The 13,513-nt window shown below is 32.9% G+C and overlaps 1 protein-coding gene across 1 annotated transcript in view; it reads left to right on the top strand.

Moving 5' to 3' along the window:
• The window catches only part of NBEA (neurobeachin), a 694,460-nt gene that overhangs the window by 253,066 nt on the left and 427,881 nt on the right, over positions 1-13,513 (top strand). The window contains 1 exon segment of the mRNA XM_030309029.1: positions 5,819-6,257. Within this exon segment, the coding sequence (XP_030164889.1) occupies positions 5,819-6,257 (439 nt within the window).

Raw genomic sequence — 13,513 nt, forward strand, 5'->3', positions numbered from 1 at the left:
ATGTTGGGAGTTTTCAGGAAGTCCCGTCCTGGAGCACTATACTATCTGGCAGCTCCCTGGTAAAGCTCCGATGAGCTTGTCACTATTTAACCTGATTAGAGCTTGCTCAATGAGAAAAGCCCTAGATAGTTTTTGAAATAATCAGCAGCATTTTTTTTTTTTTTTTTTTTTGTAATATAGCAAGTGCTCGAGGTGGCAGTACTAGTTGGGAAAATAAGAACCTTACCAAAAAGCTTAAAAGGAAGTCCTGAAAATGAGATATTCTTACTCTGGGGCCTATATTCAGGTCCAGGAAAGACCTGAGAAGGCCCCAGTCACTCACCTCTGGCTAACCTTGAAGGCTCTGTGCAAGCAAGAAATGAAGACCAAGGGAGAGTTTAAAATAGAATTGTTGGAAGCATGCCCTACCACACACCCAAAGCTTCTGGCAAAGAGCAGAAGACATACTGGTGCAATATATTTAAGGCACTCTCTGTCTAATCATTGCCAGATCACTAAGCTAACTGAACAGAAATATAGAATATAGATTTTATGAAATCTGTTCAGACAAGTCAACAAACAGAACAGTGATCCCTATAGGAAGGGTCTTATTTTCAAGATTTCCACATTAAATTATTGAACAGATTCAGTTTTCAACAAAAAAATTTTTGAAACTTGTAAAGAAAAAGGAAAGTATGGCAAATACACAGGGGAAAAAAGCAGTCCATAGAATTGCCTTTGAGGAAGCCTTGATGTTGGGCTGATTAGACAAATCTTTTAAACCAGCTATTATACATATGCAATTAAAGGAACAGTTTTCTAAAGAATTAGAAGTATGAAGGTGATGTCTCACCAAAGGAAGACATCAATAAATATTATAGGAAAGAAATAAATAGCAAATCTTAAGTTGTAAATTGTAATAACTAAAATAAAAATTCATTAGAGGGGTTCAGCAGAAGATTTAGGTTGGCAGAGGAAAGAATCAGCATACTTGAAGACAGGACAATTTCTATTCTCTCACTCTGAGGAACAGAATGAGGAGCAGAATGAAGAAAGGTTGGAGAGCCTCAGATACCTGTGAGACACCATCAAGTGAAGCAACATACAAATAGTGGGAGTCTTAGGGGAGAGGGGAGGAGACAGAAATAGGAAGAAAAAATTTTTAAAGAAATAATGGCCTGAAAATTTTCCAAATTTGATGAAAATCAGTAGTATGCACATACAAAGAGCTTAATGCACTCCAAGTAAGATAAACTCAAACAGATCAAAACATCACTGTCAAAACATCAGTTAGAAGTATCTTCCTGGCTCCTAATTGTTTCTTCGGAACTATAATTTTGTCTGTTATGGGTATATTCATTCATATGGGTAATATGGATTCTTAAAGTTGTATTCTTATACGATTAGTGTAACAAACCAAAAATTGAATCACATATAAAGAATTGCAAAAATTACTTAATGCCTTGCAGTAAAATGAATAATAATGATTTTTAAATCTTTTTGTATATAGCTGGCCTTTTTCTTCCTTGGAGTTTAGGTTAATTTTTGCATAACTTGGCATTTTGGGATTTAATATGAACAAAATGTACAACGTAGTTATAGGCAGTTTTTTATGTTTTATGTTAAATTACTCTAATGTGATTTAGTTTGCTTTGAGCAAACAATGTTAATATAATTTTTAGTGCTACACTAACAGGAGCTGTGTCTTCCTTTCATGTTATTTCTCTTTTTTTAAGTTGATTTATTTTAGACAGAGAGTGTTAGCAGGGGAGGAGGGAAGGGATAGAGAGAAAGGAAAGAGAGAGAGAGAGAGAATGAGAATCCCAAGCAGGCTCTGTACTGTCAGCCCAGGGCCGGGACATGGGGCTCAAACTCACAAAACAGATGATGACCTGAGTTGAAACCAAGAGTTGGACACTTAACTAAGTCACCCATGTGCCTCTCATGTTGTTTCTTTATTTAAGTAGTTTGGAAAATAGCCATTTGAATAACCTAATAGGGAAGACATATTGAAACACTTTATAAATCGCTCTAAAATGAAATTTTTGGAGAAAAGAATGTGATAATTGAGGTCCCCATATTAGAAATCATGTCATTTGCTGAAGTTAACCCTATATGTTTCCTAAAATTCATTAGGTTCAATGGAAAACAGTAAGTAAAAGAGGCATCTGGCATCCAACCACCCATTTCAGATAAGGTTAAGAACACTCAGGCCAATCATATTTCTTGTTTGGTGTACTAACGTGGCCTCTTGCTGCAGAGACTGATAAAGAATAATTGAAAAATTACAAGTCTACTGTCATTGATCTAACCGGCGAAGATGCAATCTTTTGTACTTTCTCTGTTGTTCATGCTTAACATCCTACTGAAGTCACTTGGGTTAAATCCTCAAAGTACTTTGGTTTCCCAGAGAAGCATTCTGGAAATGCATAAGCTATCTAAGTAGAAGTTGATGTTATCAACTAAGAGCATGCTCTGTAAAAGATGTTAATGCATAATTGGAAATTAAAATAGGCTTTTTCACTACTAATCTGTTTTTTATTTGCACTTACTATTATAAAATTTTCCATTAGCGTTTATGCTACATAATTTGATGACAAAGTATGCTTTATACAGTTTATTTATTTTAATGGAATTCTTATTGAAATATCAAAATTACTCTTCATTTTTAAATCATTAGTTTATCAGACACAGTAAAAAAATTATTACTGTGTAAATATTTTGGTGAGTCATTTGAAAATATTTAAATATTCAATTTTTTAAATGTTTACTTATCTTTAAGGGAGAGATCTCAAGTGGGGGAGGGGCAGAAAGAGAGGGTGACAGAGGATCTGAAGTGGGCTCCATGCTGACATCAGCAAGCTGGATGCAGGACTTGAACCCACAAACCCTGAGATCATGACCTGAGCTGAAGTTGGATGCTCAACTGACTGAGCCACCCAGGCACCTCTCAATATTCAGTTTTAGTAAACTTAACTGTGTTTTGTAATGGAGAGGTCAACATTTATATTTGAGTACCAAATATCTATTTAGTGAGTTATAGATTTTCATTGTTCCTTGAGAGTCAGTTCAACAGAAAGGCAAAAATTGCATAGTTGGTGGAAAAATCTTTTAAATGATATCTTGTAGACATGAAGTCTAAGACTTTATCTACTTACATATTTTGTTTGTAGCAAAATGCTTGTATTTCAAGTTCATATAACTTGAGAAGTTTACATTTTTGTGTAGCTCTTAATATAAAACACACCATAAATAAAGGTACTGAGACATCACATTATGATAAACTCAGACTCTAAGCTAAACCTATAAAGTAGGTAAATTCAAACTAAGAACTAGACTTGACTATCTGCCTTTTGAGAATTAAATTCTGGAAGAAGCTCATGCTGGTAACCATGCCACTGTGATTTATTGTTAATGTTAGAGTTGTTATTTTGTTTCTGCATTTACATTTTCTGTCCTGTTGCCATAGAGACTTCACTACTACTATTTAATTTTCTGATTTTTCTGCCACAATTGTTTTCACTGCCAAATATATAATCTATAGATGCAAATGTGAATTAAATAAATTCAGTAGTACATCTAATAGTAACTTCCTTAGCAGTTGTTTTCTCATTTTTTATTCCTAGGTTTTTTTCATGAAGTTTTAAAGTTTCAATTATCATTTTAGTTTGAGTAATCCCAAAATATATGGCTATATCTCTTTTTACCTAATGGGTATAAATATTTCAGAGATTCTGTATTCAATTGATTTCAATATTTATTAAATTTCTGAACGAACTTGCTAATCCTTTGCTTCCTTCCTCACTTAGTGACATTCTCCATTCTTCTTTTTCTTAAACTACGTATTGCAGAAGCATCTTTGTTCTTTCCCTTCTTTCTTATTCTCAATGCTATTATTCTGATTTAAGTCTTAATTTTCTGTCACAGAGTTTTATTAAAAAAAGATGCCAAACTCTAACCTTCCTTCTTACCTTTTCCTTCTCCAGTGCTTTGCCAATAGTATTATTAAAATTATATTTCTTCTCAAAACTTTCATGTAGTTATCTTAAATTTTTAGTCTTGTAACAAAAAAGAGTAGGTCTACACTGTTTTTCATGTTGGTCATTCAGTGTTTGAATATTATTGTCATGTTCGACTGATTAATCTTTTCTTCTTTAAATTCGGACTCCTTTGACCAAACAAATAAACCTATTTAATAAATATGAGGGAAACTACAATAAAACACTGAAATGTGAGAGATGTACATTTTTAGGCAATTTAAATTAATATTATGTATTAAGTTGAATAATATGAAGATGTTATATTTATAAAGTAATGTACATATCTAATATAATTTGAATAAAAAAGGCATTTTCTTTCTTTTGAAAACTTGACAAAATTATTCTGAAATCTGGAAAAATCAAAAAATTCATCTCAGTAAATGTGGATGTCATGATATTAATCTACATTTAAGAAATTAGCAAAAGTAGAGTCTAAGAATTAAGCCCTGTTACCAGAGAAATCCCTTCACATTGTATTTTATCCTTTAGCATGTTTTCTCATTGAACAAATTAGGATCCCACCCAAAAAGTAATATCATCAAAACATTTCTGTGTGTTTTTACAAGAGACTTCACCAAAGATTTTGTGAAATGTCTTATTGAAATCAAAATAGCCTGTTCCCTGTTGGGCATTCTCCTGATTTTCTGTTTTTAAATAATCTTTCAAAACACAGAAACAACCAAAACAACAAAACTCTAAGGGCAGTTTTATAGAATTTACAGATGTTCATTTTGAAGAGATCTTAGAAATAGTCTGCCCTTCTTATTTTACAATGAATAAACTTATAAATATAAGTCTGAGTAATACAAGTAGCCAACAATTTACTAAGTATCTACTTTATATGGGAACTGCAAATAATTTACCTATGTATCTTATTTTCTTATTCAACATGACTTTATTAAGACCTATTATTCCTATTATACCTAGATTATATCAATTTTTCAAGGTCACCATGTAGAATTTAATAACATTTTATTATATGTGGAACTCCATTATATTAACATTTGCATAATGACATTTGATAGGCATTTAATATTTTAAAGATGGTTTTCTATTTTAATTGGTAATATCATATATGTATTTCACACCTGTATGTATTTTATCTGCTGTAGTTTTCATAAACTGAAATTTATATTTATTCACAAAAAATGAATATGAGTATTCCAAAATAATTGTTCTTAAAGGCACATATAGGCTAAATTCTTGAGGAGCATTATTTTCTTACTAAAGTATTTATCCTTTTGAAATTATTATTTGGCATACTTTTTGCTATTGACTTCAGAATTTTGGTATAATATGTGTGTGATTTTAAATATAATTTAAAAATAATATCTTCAATTGGTTTAAATATTTCAGTTAGATATTATATTATTGGTTATTGAAGTGCCAAAAAGGTATACAATGACTTCATATTTTTAAAAATAACATTAGGGAAGTATAAGAATGTCTCATCTCATTGGTAGCTAACACTGAAAGGCTGGAGGGGAATTTCATATTATTTATAAGCTGCTATAAGAAATTGTTGTGGGTACTATTTCTCCGTGCTTTTAAAGAAATCAATTTTGAAATGCCAAGTGGCTTATAAAAGAAACAGGGTTCTGCTATGCTTCTTGAACAAAATGACAGGTGTACATGGATGATATGTTTTAATCCAGTAGTTGTTATGCACCTCCATTTAGCAGATTTTTTGCCTCTCACAGGCTTTATATTCTTTATTCTAATATGTGAGAATATTTTATTAAATATGCTGGATTTTCGCTTGTGAAGCTTTTTGTTTAAACCAGTTTCTTTTATTACAGAAACACCTGCTACATTTCCAGACACTATAAAGGAAAAAGAAACACCAACCCCTGGTGAAGATATTCAGCTAGAAAGTTCTATTCCACATACAGATTCGGGAATCGGAGAGGAGCAAGTGGCTAGCATCCTGAATGGGGCAGAATTAGAGCCCGGCGCAGGCCCTGATGCCATGAGTGAGCTGTTATCCACTTTGTCATCAGAAGTGAAAAAATCACAGGAAAGCTTAACGGAGAACCCCAGTGAACTGTTGAAACCTGCACCATCCATATCTAGCATTAGTCAAACCAAAGGCATCAATGTCAAGGAAATACTGAAAAGTCTTGTGGCTGCCCCAGTCGAAATTGCAGAATGTGGCCCTGAACCTATCCCATATCCAGATCCAGCATTGAAGAGAGAAGCGCAAGCTATTCTTCCTATGCAGTTTCATTCCTTTGACAGGTAGGTACTTAACTGATTATTCACAGGATTCTAAATAAGGAAGGAATTCTAAATAAGGACTTTATTAATTGAAAACTATTAGGACGATCTTGAAAGCCTTATATTTAGTAATGTGAATTCTGACTGTAAAGAATATCAAAGCGATAGGCCAACCAGATTGATCTCATACATAGTAAGGCATTTAATAATACATCTCTAAAAAGGAGTTTTAATATGATATGCAGGACAGCGCATTAAATTACAAATAGGGAGGGGTGCCTGGGTGGCTCACTGGGTTAAACATCCGACTTTGGCTCAGGTCATGGGTTCACGCCCCATGTCCAGCTCTATGCTGACAGCTAGGGTCCTGGAGCCTGCTTCTGATTGATTCTGTGTCTCCCTGTCTCTCTCTGCCCCTCCCCTGCTCACACTCTGTCTCTCTCAAAAATAAATAAATATTAAAAAAATTTTTTTTTAATTGCAAATAGGGAAATCCAGATTCTGATTCCATCATCAAGTGACTACACTGTATTGAGGAAGTGATTTTATCTTTTTGGACTTAATTGTTTCATAGATAAAAGGTGGAAGGGATACGCAATATCTCTCCAAGGTCTAATCTGGCTCTGAAATTCCTTTATTTCAATTCAATATACAGTATTGAATTCAATTCAATTCAATTCAAATTCAATATACAGTATTGAAAACTGTAATAATTATTGGAGATTAAATAGCTTCAAGTAATAAAATTCAAATTTGAGTTTTAAATGCAAGTATATGGAAAAAATTTAAAATGTTCATTATCACCTTCGTTATGTAATTTTCAGGATAAATGTAACATGGCCCATATATCTACATTCAATCATACAAGGGATTTTTAGTTGGGAACAACGAATTTTTTTTTCTGTTCCACTATATATGCCATTAAAATGATAGTTCACAAGCAGGATAAAACATTTAGAACCAAAGAATTTGTTGATGTAATTTATCCTACTATTTAATAACTCATGCAGTATTAGAAAAATATTTTAGAATGATCATAATTACTAAGAATAGTATTTAAATTTGATACTGGGACTGATGCATATTTACATATCAGCATATAAACTAAAGAATGTGTTTACCATCTGAATTAAATTGTTTTTGATGTTAAAAACACTCCTCCCCCCCCAAATCTATATATGTGTGTGAGATGATTGGTAAACAATTGTTTTTTGTTTTAGAAAAGATCAAGTTAGGAAATCAAATGTTTCTTACACTGGAATGTCAGAAATAAATATATAGTCAAAATATAATACCTCTTATGTATCACTTTTTCCAAAATAGCCAAAGTGCTTTGTCCAAATTTGAGATAGTAATTTTTTGGTGTTTAGGGGGCAGAGGTGTGGCAGTAAAGCCATTTGCAGTTAAGACAAATTATCTTTCTCATATATAAATATAACGTAAACTTTACCTTTAAACATTTTAACCACTGTTGTATAGATATTTCTTGAAAATTTACTATGAAAATGTAAATAGCATTAGTCATCATGACACATATAAAGATGGGTAAAGACAGTGTTGTCTACATTGAAATTACAGAATAGTAAATGGAGATGAAATGTTTGCAAGAAAAATTGTCATACAAGATAAAGTGTGTTGAGTGTCAGAATTTTTAGTAAACTAAAAAAGGGGGGCTATAAAATATAGGAAATATTTTTTAATGGTTTATGTTAATATTATATTTAGATGTTCATTCATATAGTTCCTTGGATGTTCCTTATGCCATTTCATATTGATATCCTCTATTTTGCCTATTTAGTTTATGTTCCCAGGTTATATAGTGTATGTGTGTTTATGAGTATATGTAAACGTATGCATGTAAGTATCTGTAATTGTATACATCTATAAAATTGTTATAACTTAATTTAGGGTTATAAAAATTTTGTGTTCCGCTTTTAAATTATATATTTAAATTTTCTTAAAATACAAAACAGTAAGTACAGAGAATTATTGTGATTTGCATAAGAGAATCCAATGAAATAAAAATTAATTTAAATATTTTTGTTTTAATTTGGATTATTGTTAGAACAGTTTTTTCATTAAAACTTAACCGAGCTATCACTTGAGTGCCAATATTCTCAGCTACTCAGAATTTATTACACTTTTGTGAGTATGGCTTTAAAAAAATAGAACTTTCCATTTGTTCTTGGTAGCATTTGTGCAAAGTGCAATGGGAGTGGAATCATTATTCTAAATTGCATAAGTAGAAATGAAATCGAGGCACACAAAGCATATTTCAATTCTTTTTAGGAAAAGGGTCTCTAGTGTAGTTAATATATGCAGTAGCTCAAGTACTATCAAATGTAAATGATGAGGTGATATTGATGAAAGGAGGGGATTGAGGTCTCAGGGGGCGCTGATGACGGATTGAACAGAAGCGGCCTTGCACTGCACGTAACTCAAGTCTGTCGTCTTCACTGCTCAAAGCCATAATGGGAGGTGGCAGTCTGAAATGAGTTGCCACGGCAAAGAGTATTATTTTTGAAATGCTTTCACACAAATCACTAGGCCCTGCATACAACTTAGTTTCATGCTTTAATGTCATCAGGAGGCACAAATTGGTGTGTCTAATTGTTTGCCACCTGCCAGCAAAATGAGCTGCCAGCCAGCCAGACGGGTTTGATTGTCTGTCAGCCATTCAATAGATTGAGAGTGACAACATCAAAAATTTTACTTCAAACTCTAGAGCTTTGAGCAGCTTTTCAGAGACATCATCCCCACAAGTGCTTCTGGACAACTGCATTTTTCAATTATATTTCCAATATATTGCTACCATTTGCCTTATCTGTCTTAAGGTACCTATAATTATATTATGAAGTATATAAACATATTTCTGAAGCACTAAAGTCTGAAATCCAAGTTATAACATGTCTTTTAACATCAGATTGAATTCCTTGAAAATAGGATCCAAGATGACAGGCCTTAGAAGCAAAGTCCTGAATACTACCAGTTTCAAACACAGAATTATCATGGGTCTCACCCTACCAATAATGTGTTTTTCATTTTTATCTTTAGTTGGAAAATAGCTATAGACTCAGTTGCTCGTTTCTTTGTAACTAGATCATACTTCCTAATAACACTGTGTAATCCCAGTGGAGATCACCTAGGATTTTACTTTTGTTAGCCAATAGTTTTTTGGTTTTATTGCAAACATGCTAACAATGTATTCCTTATACTCATTCTATACTGTAAATTTGAGAATAGCTTCCTAAAACTGATGTAATTTGAGTTATATTAACTTATGTTCCACATGGGGTGTTTCTCCCCACTTGGGATGTAGCATTTATGAATTTCAGTTGTGAATTTTATACTATTGTTTTCTTTAGGTAGATTACAACATCAAATTTTAGAAACATTTAGATTTACCTAACATAAAACATTTTCTGTCAGTATTATTTTACCAGATTGTATTATGAGATATTATATAAATATTCTTATCTATGTATCTGGAAAGTGCTGATTCTTTTTCTCTCATTTCTTCCAGTCATCATCTGTGCAGATTTACGTATATGTCGGATTATACACTTGAGTGGCCCTAGCAAATGTGTATCTATGAATTGTAAAGCACTAAAACTGCTAGAGATTCTCTAGTACTGTTTTATAGTGAAGAAATACTATGTATATGGAGGAAATACGATTATGAAATGACAACATTATCATGGTTTTATTTCTAACAGAAGCGCTTTAATAATCGTAGAACACACAAGTCAAGTTACAAAGTTCTCCAACAATAGTGTCTCTTTTGATAGATCTAAATATAGATCTGTAGTCATAAAACATTCTAGCTGAGCTATATTTCTTCCGCATTAGTGCCTGTGTAACTTTTAGGTTGGGGTAATGCTTTTCTCTAAAACCACCGATTAAGCTTTATCCTATCTTTTATGTTAAAATGTAATTTTGTATATCCACATGATTTTAATCTTTTGAGAACTTAGTATATATCTGTGATGTAGATCAGTCTTAATTCCCCAGGGATTTCTAAGATTATTTTTCCCCCTCTAAGTTGGACAAAAGACACACACACACACACACACACATACACACACACACACAAAGGCAGAGGACAATATGCTTCTCCATACGTTTTAACTGTTACTATGTTTTAGAAAATTGTTTTATGCCTAGGATATCACATAAAACTTACAATTGTATTACTTCTCTAACAAACATTGATCTTACATGTTTATATTTCATCCCTTTTGATTGTATAATCCCACTTATGTTTGAATTACTAGGTTGGATAAGTTTGGGCAAACGAGTCTGTATATTTTCTCCCTAAAACTTTCAATTTCCTTGCTTTCAAGTGTTTTATTCTCTGAAAAAGAAAATCTCTAAAATACAAATTAAAAAAAGCAAGATTGATAGCCTTCATATTATTAAACCTAAAGTACAAGGTGAGGCCAGCTATTTTCTCGCTAGCTTTTTAAAATTAACATTTTTAACATTAGTGCTAAAGATGACAGTTTAGGAAAGATAATAAAAAATATGCTTGCTAGACATGATGGGATCTTCCTAAATTGGTTTAAATTTATAAGAAATTGTAATCACTGCTGAGGACTTCAATTTCTGTTCCTATAGTCTCCTAATTTTTGTGAAGTGTTTTGCTTGTATCACTTAAAAGATGAACAAGTAATTTTAAGCCAAATTGATTAAAAGTCTGCCAGCCTTTACATTTTGAAGATTCTGTGTTATCTAGCTACTGAAATTCCAGCTTTTATTATTCTCCAAGTGTCCTGGGTATGTTATTTTAAGGCCAAGTGCTAGAAGATGCAGTTTTGACCGAGCATGGTTATATCCTAATATCCCCAATGTTGTTGCTTTTGTCTCCCCTGGCATTTACACAGACAATTCAGTGAACTGAAAAAAGTATCTCTCTTTAAAGGGTAGGTTAATGGAATACTCAATTATTTCTTATACACATTTTTTCATTGGAATTCTAAATATTTTACACAATAGAGGCATATAAAGCATGAAAATATCATAGCAGTAACCTTGTGATTTCTGATGAGCTACAGTAAATTGTAATATTGCCCTAAAATCAGTAGTAAATTGTTTTTTTCCTAAGCTTCAGCTTTCTCTTTCAAGATAAATGTTTAACATTTATATAAGCCTTGTTAGGGAAGAGTGTTAATCTTAAAATTAGGGAAACTGGGTATTAATAATCAATCTGTTTGTAATTAGTTGTGTGATGTGACTTTTATTCTCTTTGGTTCTCTGGGACTCAGTTTCTCAGCATGTAAAATGATGCATTATTTCTTTGAAAAATCCCATAAATTTCCAAAATCCTATAATAAATGATGACCTTGTAATAGTCTCACAAAAAGTAGCAGGTACTTATTGTTGACTTTGGTTAAAAACTTGAATCCTAGAAAAGATAGGACATGTCCATTCCCAAAGCTAATACCTCACTGTAGGCCCTCAGTATCTCTCAAGTGGATTCTTTCTCTTACCGCCTAACTGGCCTCACGATTTCCAGGTGCCCTTCCGCATTTTGAATGTATTTTCCACAATTATGCCAGACTCAGTTTCCTTAAATGAAAAACTGACTAAAAATTCTGAAATAATTTTTACTTATCACAAAATAAAAGGTGAACTTCTTAGTTTGGAATGTCCTCACATTTTACTAGTCATAAGATCTGTTTTTTAGTCTGTTTAGTCTACTATGTTTTTCCTATCTCTTTGCCTCACTAAAGTTTTACTATTGAATTTTTCTCCTCTTGGCTAATTCCCATTGATACTTTTAGCTTCAGCTCACTGTTCCATGATAATGCACATACTTTAGTTCCTGAAAGATCCTGTGCATAACTGATCAGAGCAACTAATGAAATATATTGCACAGTTGATTTGTTGTTTTCTTGTATTTCCTCCAAGTATCTCTAAGGCATGGGTTATGTCTTACTTTCTTTTTATCCTTCAAACTTGTCAGTGAAGTATTCCTTTAACCTGTCAGTGCTCAGTAAGTGTAAAAGAGAAGGGAAAGGGAGCAGAAGAAAGAAAGGGATCCTTGTAGGGTGCCACAAATGATTATAAAACCAATTTGCCTTGATGAGTCACTGTTGAAAATTCCTTATCTTCACTATGTCATTTTATACATAGGATACATTTTGAAGTATACTGATAAGGTAGTAACCTTTTTACAAAATTCACGGGACTGATTAATGGGTACCCCAAGATTCTGTCCTTGAACTATTTCTCCTATCCATTTGCACTCATTTCTTTGGTGATTTCATTCGCTTTCCTGGCATTAAATAGAATATGCGCTGATGATTCTGAAATTTATGTCTCACCCTAGTCCTCTCTCCTAAACTAGAGACTTAGCTCTCCAGCTGCTTATTCAGCATCACTATTTGGGTGATTAATAACTACTCCAACCATATGTGTCCCTATCTTAGCTAATGGCAGCTCTTCCCTTCATGTTGCTTAAGGAAAAAACTCTTTACATCATCTTTGACTTTTCTCTCACACCCAATCCAGTCTGCTGCAAATCCTGTTTGCTCTGCTTTCTTAATATAGTCAAAATTTGCTTTTTCACCACTTTTATTTTGCCATTCTGATCCTAACTACCATCATTTCCTGCTTGATTATTATAGTAAACCCCTAAGTAAGTCTTCCTCCACTTGCCACTCCCTTTAAGTTTATTCTCAATACAACAGCCGGGATGGTCCTGCTTAATCTAAGATCATATTTTCTCCTTGTTCATAAGCTTTCAAAGGCTTCTGATCCCACTCTGAGAAAACCCCGATGTCTTTACAATGGACTACAGGGACCCATGATCTGAGCCCCTTTTACTTCTCTAGTCTCATCTCTTAATAAGTCTCCACATCTTCCAGATTCATACTAGCCTTCTTCCTGCTCTCTTTGCCTGTGACACTTTTATTCTCTTCCCTGAATGTCTTCATAGTTTGCTCCTTCCCCCTTCAGTGTTTCCTGAAATGCTACTTAATTTAGTGAGTCCTTTCTTAGCCACCCTTCTAGTAATTCTCCTTATTTCTGTCTACGTTTTATTGTTTTCACAGCATATACTGTATACTATATTTCCCATATATTATATTTGCTCCCATATACTATATTTACTCATTCATGTTATTGTATCTTCTCTCTCTCCCTATTGGAATGTAAGTTCCATGAAGGCAGAGATTTTGTCTCTTCTATATATCACTATATCTAAGAATTTAGAACCACCTCCCATGCATCATAGTGCTCAATACAATAAATATTTGTTTAATGAAAGAATGAAT

This window comes from Lynx canadensis, chromosome A1 (genome assembly GCF_007474595.2).
Source record: "Lynx canadensis isolate LIC74 chromosome A1, mLynCan4.pri.v2, whole genome shotgun sequence".
In the NCBI taxonomy this organism is placed as follows: domain Eukaryota; kingdom Metazoa; phylum Chordata; class Mammalia; order Carnivora; family Felidae; genus Lynx; species Lynx canadensis.